We start from the raw sequence: 12,464 nt of genomic DNA on the forward strand, positions 1-12,464 counted from the left end.
GTGCTACGCATTTATTACAAATGGAAAACGCTAGTACTGACGTATGACGTTGACATGTGACGTTTCGTAAGCGCGACGTCCGACGGCGACACTTGCAATTTTCCGATAAGCATAACTTTTCAGACGTCGGAAAGTGTTCGGTTGTGATTTTCATCATTTTCTCTTGGGAAACTCCAGTGACTTTCACGCTTTCCTGGTAATCGAAGGACTTGTAGAACATTTCGTACATGCTAAACATCCATCCAAGATGATAGTGGAGCAAATAGAAGCTTTCAAAAGTTGGCTGACAGCTGTTCTGAAGCCCATGTAAGCTGACCCCCCCATATTTGCATAAACGTTGCATTTTCTAATTTACTTACATTCATATTTTATAATTACCAAATATGCTTAGCTTAAACTCTACTTTGTTGCATTTAGCTGTTGAATAAAACATTCCTGGCATTCCATAATCTGACCTAACCTAGATTTTTCTCCTGTAAAGAATAATCATAAATGACCAAAAATTATTTAATTAGGTGTGAAGCTGATCCAGCTGCCCTAGCCAAATATGTCCTAGCCCTTGTAAAAAAAGACAAATCAGAAGCAGAACTCAGGAAAAGTATGGTGGGCCAACTTGAAGTTTTTCTCGAAGGGGGTAAGCACACCTAAAAATAAGATGTTCTATTTTTATATGACCTCCCACTTGAGCAATAAAATGATATAGGTAAACATGTTGAGAATAAGTGATTTATGCAAATAAGTGAAAATTTAATAATATAGTGAAAAATTAGTCAAGTCAGCAACCTTAGTGTAATAACCCAAGTTAGAGGTCATCATTTAGTGCAATGGCACAATATTTACTAATTAATAATTAAATTCTGATTTTAGAAACTGAAACCTTTGTAAACTTGGTATTCCAAACGCTAGCAACAAAGGGTTACATTCAGACCCCATCAGTTATCCCAAATGCTAACCCACCTAACCCTAATGTTCTTGGAAAACCTAAAGAGGTGAGTTTTTTCTGATACCTTTTTGGCAAAAACCTAAAGATTCAAATGCAAAGAAACTCTTTGACAAACATGGCATTTCTTTATTATAATAATAGGCAACAGAAATATTAGTTCATTAACAGTTATAGAACTTTATGCTATTACCTTACATTACATTGTGTCTAGATGGATATGCATGGTTTTCTAAGACTTCCAGTTTTCAGATTTTATAACCCTGTGTGTCTCTCTTACATAACCCATTTTTTAAATAAATTATTAAATGTTTGGAATTTTTACTGCAGTGAAAAGGAATTTAGTTTATCTTCTATTAAATTAATTTATCTGTTCTAAGCAACATATTAATATTATTAATAATTTACCATTAATATTATTTAAGTTCCATGCTCCATTTTTTAATATGAACTCTGTCCAATTAGCACAACATTTTCTTAAAAATTACATATTCATCATAGAACTTATTATGAAAATTCACCATTGTGATAGATATTTACAAATATGCATTTAAAACCATTTTCTGTTCTGAGTTAACCTTTGGTTCATTTAAGCCATTAAATCACTTCATAGGCCTAAAGATGTAAACATTATTAAAGAAACCTGTGCCTCTTTATTACTTTAACTAACTACTGCTTACTACTATTCCTTTTTCCTTTTCTGATTGTACCCTACATTTTAAAGAAGAATAAGAGCAGTTTGTTTAGTATCAGATATTGATATACTTGTACCTATTTCTTTTCTTTTTACAAACCCTTAGACATATTGGAAATGCAAAGGATGGAGTGATATCATAGGAAGTTTTGTGCAATATTACTTAGTTATTGTAGAACTCATTAATACAATTCAGTACATTTTGTTTGCTGACTGCACCTTGTTCATTTACTCTTAACAATATAAAATCACTTTTAAATTTGAAATAGTTAAATCACTATAATATTTCTCAAGATGGCAAATCATTAACGAAATCTGTGACATTACTTTATTACTAGATCATGGTTAATGTAATGTAACATGATTTATTAATAAAAAAATAATTGTTTATTTGCAAAAAACCATTAATACAAAATTTGATATTAAGAAAAGAGTTAAAGAGTTCTACACCAAATCAATTTTAATAGTAGCATATATTGTAATTTAATAAGGTCTAGGTAAATTATTCTGCAGTAAGGATTTCTAAGAGTATCAACCTAAAATTATTAACTTCTAGTTAAAACCAATAGGTAATAACAAACTTAACATAACAAAGTCTACACATAGGAACTAAAATTGTAATTAACATTATTGAAAGTCTAAAAATTTGTATCGCAACTGAGCAATTGTAACAAACTTAATGTATTCAGTTACTATTTTTTCTTTCATATTTTATCCTAAATCTTAAAGAAAAATAACAGAGGTTTTTTATATCACATCACCTATTCATATATTCTTACCTATGTATCTATTTCCTCCTTTTTTTTAAACACATTCCTTATTTTGACCATGTAAATGACCACTATTACAAATACTAGCCATTTTAACCTTTTTATACACTTATATACTAAACAATGTAAACCTACTGCATGGCCTTAGAATTGTTCTTTCTCTATGCCTTAATCACTATAAACCAAACTTATATGAAACACTAGGGTTTCTTTAGATGCCCACTGCACATTGCTGAGAGTTTGACATATAGTGGAACATTGCTAGTAGGTTACTCAAATGTCTACTTCAAAAGCAATAAAAATAAATACTTTTAATTCATTTACCTTAAATTAGTTTTTTTTTTCTAGTTTTCTTTTAATGATCTGACATTTAGAGTTGGCATAAAGTCGGCCACTTTTACTGTAAGTTAAAATATTGTGCCTTGGTGTTTGATTGACTTTTGCACCGCTCTTTTCACTCACATGTTGTTGTTAAATGTTGTGTTTTAGTAAATTTTAAAACTAGTTTAAGAAACTATGGAATTCTTCATATATTGTCTGGAAAATACGTATAAAACTGGAATAATATTTTTATTTTACAATTATTCAGAAATTTCAATATAGATTCAAAGTACTCCTCCTGAGACAAGATGCACTTTTGCCAACGCCGTTTTCACTGTTGGTATGATCGCTGGAAGCCTTCAGGTGATAGGCTCTTCAATTGCCGTGTCGTTTCGGACTTGATGGCTTCCACATCACTTAAGTGCCGCCCCCGAAGCACCATTTTGCACCATTTGGGGAACAGAAAAAAGTCATAAGGGGCTAAATCGGGTGAATAAGGCGGGTGTTCTGTCACAATGATTGAGCTCCTAGCCAAAAACTCACGCACAACGAGAGATGTGTGTGCAGGCGCGTTGTCGTGATGAAGGATCCACTTGCCTGATCCTGTCAGGATTTCGTCGACGATTGTTTTAGATATTGACAGTTTTTCAGCTATCATCCTAACTGTCAATCGACGGTCATTAAGGACACAACCACGAATTCGTTCAACGTTTTCCTCAGAAGTCGATGTGGAGGGGCGTCCTGACCATTGGTCATCTTTCACGTCTTCTCGGCCTTCCCGAAACCTTTTCAACCACTTGTTGACAGTTGGTTCCTTTAGAGAATTGTCTCCGTAAACTTGTTTCAAACACTCGAAAATTTCACGACCATTCTTGCCTAGCTTTGCAAGAAACTTGCTGTTAATTCGCTGTTCCTCAATCAGAGAGAGAGCTCCATGCCGACGGCAGGTAGAAAAAGGGTTACTTTAAACGTGTAAACGTAAATACGCTATAACTCGCAAAGCGCTCTGGCTTGAACTGAGCGTTCAGTGGATGGTAGGGATGTGTCGTTCGTGAATGATTCAGTCAAAATGACCGAATCTTTGCAACGACCCGCGACCCGTTTGATCACGCTCTGTGACCTTATCGTATCGTTCAAACGACCTTTAAACTAAACTAGACCCCGGCCGCGGCCCGTTCAACGATCGATTTTTGTCAGAGACAGTCGCGGCCGAATCTGACCGGAACTGCCGGAATCGCGGCAAACTACGAAGAGGTCGCAGGTGACCGATGACCGATGAGCTGTTGACTTGTGATGTGAGTTATGCTTGCCTGTTTTTATAGTGTTTAGACCCTACAATTTTATTGAAATTTGAACGACCTTATCATTCAAATGAACGAATCTTGGCGAACGGGTCATTTCAATGAATGACCTGGAAATAAACGGGTCATCAAAAAGAATTGGGTCTTCCCATCCCTAGTGGATGGTATAGAGAGAGGATACCGCCGGGCCGCCCTTTCTCTACGCGTAGATACGACGCCACGAACATTTTATACGTACTTTCCGGACAAACCTCGTATGTGCAATATTAAGAGGCTATAGAAAAAAAAACTGTTCACCTTAGAAAAGTATTCTTATATAGCTAAAGAAGCTTAAGGTGTTCTTAACGGTACTGAAAGATAACTAGTTCCATGCCTACATATTGAATGTTAAAAAGAGAAAAATACACATAGTATATGTGCTTTTAAAATTCACTATAACTTCTTAAAAGCAACTCTTCAATGCTCTATTTGATTATAAGCTTTAAACTTTATTGAATTACATAAATGCCCTGAATATTTATATTTGAATCTCTTAAAACTCTTATTAGAGTTGATTTATCTTTCGTTCAATGCAAGATGCTTTATAGGTGAAATACAAAGATCCTATCAATAAAGCTAAGAATAAAACTATTACAACATCCAAATGAGTTTTGACACTATAAAGTAATGGATGTACAGTAGACTCGCTATATAGTGAACTAATTAATGCACATCCAGTTCACTATATCGATTTGTTCACTCTATCAAATTTTTTTTTAATGTACGTATTAAAGCAACGTTTGTCTTTAGAAAACTAACTTTATTAATGCGAAACAGAAAAAATATTACATATGTAATTAAAATAAAATAAAAAAACGGCAATCTAATCTATTTTTTCAAAAAATGAAGTAATTTTTGTTTGCTTTTTTGTTTTTAGTCCTGTTTGCACCATCGTATTCCTTAAGTTTTGTAAAACGAGTATAATACTAGAATATTCCACTTTATCTTAATTTTCTTCGGCCCATTGCAGGATGTTGTTAATCGACTTTATTGCCGAATTTGTTGTCACTCGTTCCTTATTTACTACCATTTCTTCTTGTACTCCATCATCTTGATCGTTTCCATCACTTTCACTTTGGTCATTAGTTTCTTTTGCGTCAGGTAAGCTATCTTTATTCCAATCGTCTACATCAATAGGTTGAATATGAACTTCTGGATTAAAAGTCTGCAATAAAGTAATGATTTCTGATCTCACTGTGTCAATGTCTTCATTTCTTATTCGGCTCCGTAAAAAAACACTTAAGGGGATGTTATCTTCCTCATCGTCAACTTCGTCGGCTAATTGTGAAAGTAAATTATGCCAGCATTTTTCTATAACTTCAGGCCTTAAATTTCTCCACGCCAAAGCCAAATTTAGAATGGCGTCCTTTAACGAAATATGTTTTAGAGCATCTCCGATATCCTGGTTAGTTCCAATAATTTGTGATAACAAATTTTTTTGATAAAATAGTTTTGTCAGACGAATAGCGTTTCGGTCCATTGGCTGGATTAGCGGAGTAACGTTAGGTGGCATATAAACAGTGAAAATGGAACCATCATCACTTCTTAGCTGTTCTGCAGGTGGATGGCTTGCTGCGTTGTCCAACAAAAGCATGGCTTTAACTGGAAGGTTTTGGCTCTGTAAGAATTCCGTAACCTAAGACAAGAACAAATGCTAGAATAATGTGCAGTTTAAATTCTTAAAAGGAATAAAAAAAGGGCGTAAATTTGTAAAAATCGTAGTCCAAAAGGGCTGAAACCATTTTTTCTAATTCTCGTGATACAAAGATGGTAAAATTTAAAACGTCTTCCTATGACAAAACTTACCTCAGGAATAAACATTCGATAAAACCATTCTTTGAAAATTGCTGCCGTCATCCAAGCAGTTTTGAAGTTTCTATAATGGACGGGACAGTTAAAATTTCGAAACGAACGTGGATTTTTTGCTTTCCCAATAATTAATGGTTTAACTTTGTGAGTACCTGCCGCGTTTGTGCATGCTAGCTTTGTTTCTCGGTTTTCCTACCTGGGGCAGTTTTTTCTTCGCGAGCTACATATGTCTTTCCGGGCAGAAGTTTCCAATACAAACCAGTTTCATCGGCATTGTAAATCTGTTCTTTTGTTAGCTGAAGCTCATTTATTTTTCAGGAGTAAAGTTCTTTTAAAAGGATCAACAAGTTCGGGTTCTGACGACAATTTTTCTCCTTGAATCCTGAGATTCCTTGTATTGACTGTGAAGTAACTTGGCCTTCTCTTGGATCATTAAACCAGTTACCGGAAAATTTCTCTCCCTTGTTTTTAAGAACCACTTATATAAAGCTTTTTCCATTCTAGGACACTATGATCGTCTATGAAAGTTTTCGCTTTTCCAGGTCCTGTGAAAGTACTGTTGACTCGCTTCAAAATCTTTATCCTTCTGTGACGAATCGCGCATATAGTGGATTTAGCAACACCATATTGTCTAGACAAAACGGTCACTCCGACACCTTTCTTTAATTCTTCTAATATTTTGGCTTTATCGCTTAGGGTTAAATGCTTTCTAATTTTTGCCATAATTATTCTGGCGGCGTGACGCGACCTGCTGCACGCAAATACTAAAGAAAACTAATTTTTCCCCGAAAAGAAACAAACCGTTTAATATCTTTTGCTTGTCTTAACTTGTTTGTTTACCTAATAAAACTATTGGGTTTACTATTTCGAGAATCAATTTGTTCACTTGACAGAATACTTTAAGGAAAAAATGTCTGTTCACTATTTAGAATAGTTCACTAGACAGTGTGTTCATTATAACGCGAGTCTACTGTATTTGGATAGATAAAATAGCTATATACAATAAAACATACACCAAAGCTACGTTTACAACGCGTGTACCAAATATTTAATACTTGGATCAAATGGCGTCATGAGGACTATTTTTTCGGTGTAAATGGCAGTGCACTAAAATTTGATACGAATGCGAATTTGATAAGCATCAAATCACCTCAAACAGGGTCTTAGATTAAATTAATTTTTTTTTGGTGTAAACATTTAGCACCTATTTTGAAGTACCAAAATGACAAGGTTGACATTTTATTGGATGTCTCTCTTTTTTGTACACAGAATTACTGAAGAAGACAAAGGCAAGGACAAGCCTAAGCCTTAAAAAAAATGTATTAGTTTATTTTTATTATTTTTAAACCACAATCACACTTAAAAATTAAGAGGGTATGTCCTATAATTCTTGGCCTAAACTGATAAACTCCCTTCAACTGACATTTTGATCCTAGAGAGAATCCTGCACTAATTTAATCCTCAAAATGAATCCTTGTTGATTAGTCAATCATTTGATCCATGGACCTAATAGATCCGCGCGTTGTAAATGTATCTAATGAATATAATAGGACAATGATCTATAAAAAATAAAACTTAGAACTATATTGATAACTGATTTTACTTAAATTGATTAATTTCCTCTTAATCACATCAGTTAACATGGCTACATTAATTTGTATTAGCACTTTGAACACGCCAAAAATATTTCAGTCACTTTCACCACTTGTTTCCACATTTTGGTTTTTATTACACACACACACTGTTTTTCTAAATATCAGTAGTTAATAGATTCCTAATATAGCTGCAAAAAAATATATCTGCTTTAAATGTTCGGATTTAAAAAATTTCTTTCAGCCAAAATTGACTAAAATATCACATTCATCAATATGTTTTGTTCTTACTTCATCTTAACTGTCAATTTATACCTTTCTTTTCTTACTAGAACAAAGAAACCAAATTGATAGTCCAACCCAGTGAGCTGCCAAACCTGAGTGAAGTTGTCAACGGCGCAACTCCCCTGGAAAAGAAAGATCCTGTGAAAAAAGATGTCAAAAGTAGAAGAAACTCCGAAAACGGCGAGAAAGAAGAAAGACCACCCAGAAGACGTTCAAGACATCGTTCTTTATCGCGCAATCGCTCCAGGTCGCGATCCTGGGACAAGGCAAAGAGATCAAGATCAAGAGAAAAGTCCAAGGACAGAGTGGAAAGGGAACACCGCGTGGATAGGGACAAAAGGGACAGACTGGAGAGATTGGAGAGAGACAGAATCAGGCCGTGGAGGAACAAATCTCCTGGCAACAGGCGATACGATAGGAGAAGATCCAGGTCGCCGCGAAGTCCGAGTCCGCCTAGGATCCGGTCAAGGTCTAGGAGCCCAAGGCATTCACACAGAAGCAGATACAGGAACAGCCGAAGCAGGTCAAGATCTTTAGAAAAAAGAGAATGGAAGGATTCTAAAGATGGAAAAACTCAGTCAAGGTTAGTTGTAACATTTGTTGAGTGTAAAACCAGTTAAAATCTTTATTGTTTTTTTTTTAATGCAGCCCGGTGGTTAAAGTGCCACCTTGTAAATCAGTCCTTCAAATCATTAGGTAACTGTTTAAAATAAATGAATGAATGAATATATTACTGACATAATTTACAATATGTTACATAGGTAATTCTAGAATTAATTACATTTGTCTTAATATCTACACTACACCTAGATATAAATATCTGTATGTGCAGTTATAATCACTATATAGATTTAAACATTCTAAAATTAGTAGCTAATTTAACTAACATCAGTAAATGTTTGAATGAGAAGAAAAAACTAGTTTATATATATTTAGTATAAAAATACAAATACAGTAGGACCAGAAACAAATTTAAATTTTCAACTGTAAAATGTAAACATTGTTGCTTAAAAATATTTTTTCTATGTATGTTCCTAATATTAACAGGCAGAGCAAGTTGTAGAACTTAGGGGCTAGGTAATTAAAGAATCTTAAATTAATATTAGAATTACTGCTTGGTATAACAAGATGTTTATTGACGTTATTTCTAGTTCTATGGGAGTGATTAACTGTAACTGCAGCAGAGGATGGCTTGGCATAAATAAGTAGGCACACAGAATAAATATACACAGTTCTAATATTTAAAACATCTTCAGAATACAAGAGAAATGTGGAGTGCCTTTAGTTCCTCTTTAAGATAACTTTAATAATATAGTTCTGAACTACGTTCAGTTGTTTAAGGGAATTGTCGTACAGACCACCCCAGATAGGAATACCATACCTTATTAAGGATTCCACCAGCGCCTTGTAAACCATTAGTAAGATTTTTTTACTTAAAATATTCCTTAGAGTGTAAAATCTCGGAAAAGTCTCCGAATATTGTTAGCAAGTCGTGTTACGTGTGCATCCCATTTCAGATGTCTATCAATTGTTATACCTAGATATTTGGTAGAGTCCACCTCCCCGATATACCCCTCCTCCCAGCTTTACGGTTATAAAATGTGGTCGATTCACAGACGTGAGTGAGAAAGGGATAAAGATTGCTTTAGTTATATTTAAAGTTAGCTTGAATGTTTGTAACCAACATAAAATCTTTGTGAGTCCTTCCTCGGCCAAAGCTTTAACATTATGCCACGAAGATCCCCTGAACAGGATAACGGTGTCATCAGCGTAGGATATAATAGTGGCGTTTTTTATTTTTAGTTCAGTTAAAGAGTTTATGTAGGCTATGAAGAGCAAAGTACCGAGTACGGTTCCCTGAGGAACTCCAATCTGAACATGATCACTTTGAGTTTTATCAATCTTGACCATCTGTATCCTATCACTCAAGTGACTAGAAAACACTTCCAAGGCGATCCCACGTACCCCATAGGAATTTAAAACATTCAGAAGTATTGAGTGAGGCACCGTATCGAACGCCTTGGCGAGGTCTAGGAAAACGGCTAACCAGTCGGTTCCAGTATCTAGACAATTTGTTACTTTTTTTGTAAATTCTAGAATTGCATCGGTTGTGCTCAACCCCTCCCGAAAACCAAATTGGTTATCTGATAGAATGTTATTTACATGAAAAAATTTTTGAAGTCTGATTTTTAAGCATTTTTCGAAGATTTTTGAGAAATTATTGATAACGCTTATGGGGCGGTAATTATTCACAAGGTGTGGATCACCAGATTTAAAAATTGGGGGACTATAGCTATTTTAAAATAAGATACATGGCCAGCTTTAAAGGACAGATTTATTATATGTCTTAAAGGCTCAGTAAAATATAAATGAAATATCTTTATTATTAAAGAACTAATTTTATCAGGATCTGCTGCACAATTGTTCTTAAGAGAGCTGATGTGTTCTATAAGTTCCTTATCATTTACCAGTGCCAAAAACATAGATGACAAAGCACTATACTGGAGCTTAAATTTATCTGTTGGAGTATCAATTTTACTAAGCATTTTGATACCTACATTAATAAAATATTCATTACAGTAACTAGCCATATCTTTTTTATTTGAAAGTGGCTCATGCCTGTCATTTTGAATCTGAATGTCATCATTTGTTTTGGGTTTATTTTGAACGGTAGCTTCCGCAATTATTTTATAATTTTTTTTAAAATTTGTAGGGTCGTTATTTTATTTTTAAAGTATTCATGTTTAGTTTTCATAATCAACCTATTCAGAGTATTTCTATAATTTTTATATAAAGTTTCATAGTGTGGATCGTATCTCAAAAGTAGTTTCTTTTTCATTGAGTCCCTTGTTTTTATCGAGTTTATTTTGCCATTCGTTATCCATAGTTTTAGTTTTTTATTTTCTCTAAAAGTAATTACTTTCTGTTCGGTAGAATTTTTTATAATATTTGATACAATCTCAGAAAACTTACGTGCCCCGCCATCTCTACGTCCGCGATATCGGATACACCTCGCCAATCTACTCCCTTAATTAAATTTTCAAAAATTAGTATATTAATTTTTTCAATAGTTCTTGTGACAGTTTTAGGGTTAAAGTTATTTATATTATGTTTCTTTTTTATATTAAGAACTATGGGATCAGCTTCCATAATATACGAATCAATATGGTACCTATTCTTTATGTTGTTTTTAATGAACATGTGATCTATGCATGATTCTGAATTCCGGCCCACACGAGTAAAACCATTTACCATGGATTCAAAACCAAAAGAATTTAAAAGTGACACATACTTAGCATTTATGTCATTTTTCTTTAGAATATCAATGGTAATGTCGCCCAAAAATATGTCTATGTCATTTATAGGAATATTCTGTAAGTAGTCCTCAAAATCATTTAGAAGAAATTGAGTAGGTTTTGTAAATTTCTTTTTGTTAATCAATTCATTTTTCAACAGTGGATCTGGTACACCTACACAGCAAGAAAACCATGCTGAAGGAGAAGCACTGCCAAACCCAAATGTAGCCAGTAGTGTGACGGTGCCCGCAAATAGCTCTAAAAGGAGGTGTCGGTAAGTTTTTTTTGATATATGGTGTTATTTCTTTAAATTCAAGTTTTATCATCTAATAGGAAACAAATCCTAATAATACAATAAATTCATAAAAAGAATAAATAATAAAATTTTTATATAATGTAGAGATTTGTTACACTAAATCTATTTTTGTACATAGAAGAAGAACGAAAGCTTTATTGTTTCAACAAATAACATTGTTAAAAAAACAAAGCACAAACTAGGTATAAACTACACTAAATAAAACAAAAGCTCAAATTTTTCCAAAAAAAAAACAAAGCTTAAAAAAATATATGTAATAAAATATTAAAAGCAGAGCTCAAAATTATTCTCTAATACTCTGACAAGTTACAGACTTACTTCAGTAAGTCTTCCCCAGCACCAAGAACTTTAATTGCCCTACAAATTTATTAGCAGGTATTCTGCCGTGCTAAATGAAAGTGCCGTAAGTGCAAAATTGCTATTTTGAGATATCGAGCCTTTTTTCATTTGATGATTACCAAAAACCCTGCTCACAATTAGGAAATGAAACACATGTTTTATATGCAAATTTTTTATTGTGAATACTTTTCAATAATCAGTTTTAATATAAAATAATTATTTCTACTAATAAATGTATATACAGCAAACAAGACATTAACATTACTAAGCAAAAATGCCGTTTATGCGCGCACATACGGCTTTTTTACTAAGCTAGCTTCACTTGCTGCATATATGCCTAGTAATGCATTAAAAAACTAATTGAAATTCTTTTTGCAGATCTTATCGTAAAAGTATCTTGAATTATTTTTAACAAAAACAAAAAAAATCTAAACAAAATAAAAACTTAACCTTGCGTGAAAATATTGTCCACTACGGAGGAGTGTTTATTGCCAATTCTTCCCAAAATTTTTGTCTATTTTTTGGAAGAACAGAACTTAAATTTTTGAGAATACTTTTAAAGGAGAGGGTGCAGGCTTTCCATTTTTTTTCATATTTTTTTTACATAAAAAATCTAATGTTATATAATCATCTTTCGTTAAATCAGATTTACATTTTAATTCATAACTTCCCCTTATAGCTTTTATATTAACAATTTCTGCTAGATATAATCTGTTTTCTGCCTTTTGTATTTTTTGTTGTAACTTAAAGTCATTCCAAACA

At 33.4% G+C, this 12,464-nt stretch overlaps 1 protein-coding gene and 1 long non-coding RNA gene across 3 annotated transcripts in view; one reads left to right on the forward strand and one right to left on the reverse strand.

Moving 5' to 3' along the window:
- LOC126733480 (uncharacterized) overlaps positions 1 to 6,623 on the reverse strand; it is a 264,393-nt gene extending 257,770 nt beyond the window's left edge. The window contains exon 1 of the long non-coding RNA XR_007659727.1: positions 6,531 to 6,623. This is a non-coding gene — a long non-coding RNA (uncharacterized LOC126733480). The remainder of the gene's footprint in view (positions 1 to 6,530) is intronic.
- Positions 82 to 12,464, forward strand: part of LOC126733454 (RNA-binding protein 26) — a 53,458-nt gene continuing 41,075 nt past the window's right edge. The window contains exons 1-6 of one of the 2 annotated variants that reach the window (XM_050436767.1): positions 82 to 306; positions 516 to 634; positions 868 to 989; positions 7,799 to 8,334; positions 8,400 to 8,447; positions 11,208 to 11,321. In XM_050436767.1, coding sequence (XP_050292724.1) covers positions 248 to 306; positions 516 to 634; positions 868 to 989; positions 7,799 to 8,334; positions 8,400 to 8,447; positions 11,208 to 11,321 — 998 coding nt within the window. In that variant the 5' untranslated portion in view covers positions 82 to 247. The remainder of the gene's footprint in view (positions 307 to 515; positions 635 to 867; positions 990 to 7,798; positions 8,335 to 8,399; positions 8,448 to 11,207; positions 11,322 to 12,464) is intronic. The other variant, XM_050436768.1, reaches the window with a different exon arrangement.

The sequence above is a fragment of the Anthonomus grandis genome, chromosome 2 (genome assembly GCF_022605725.1).
Source record: "Anthonomus grandis grandis chromosome 2, icAntGran1.3, whole genome shotgun sequence".
Taxonomy (NCBI): domain Eukaryota; kingdom Metazoa; phylum Arthropoda; class Insecta; order Coleoptera; family Curculionidae; genus Anthonomus; species Anthonomus grandis.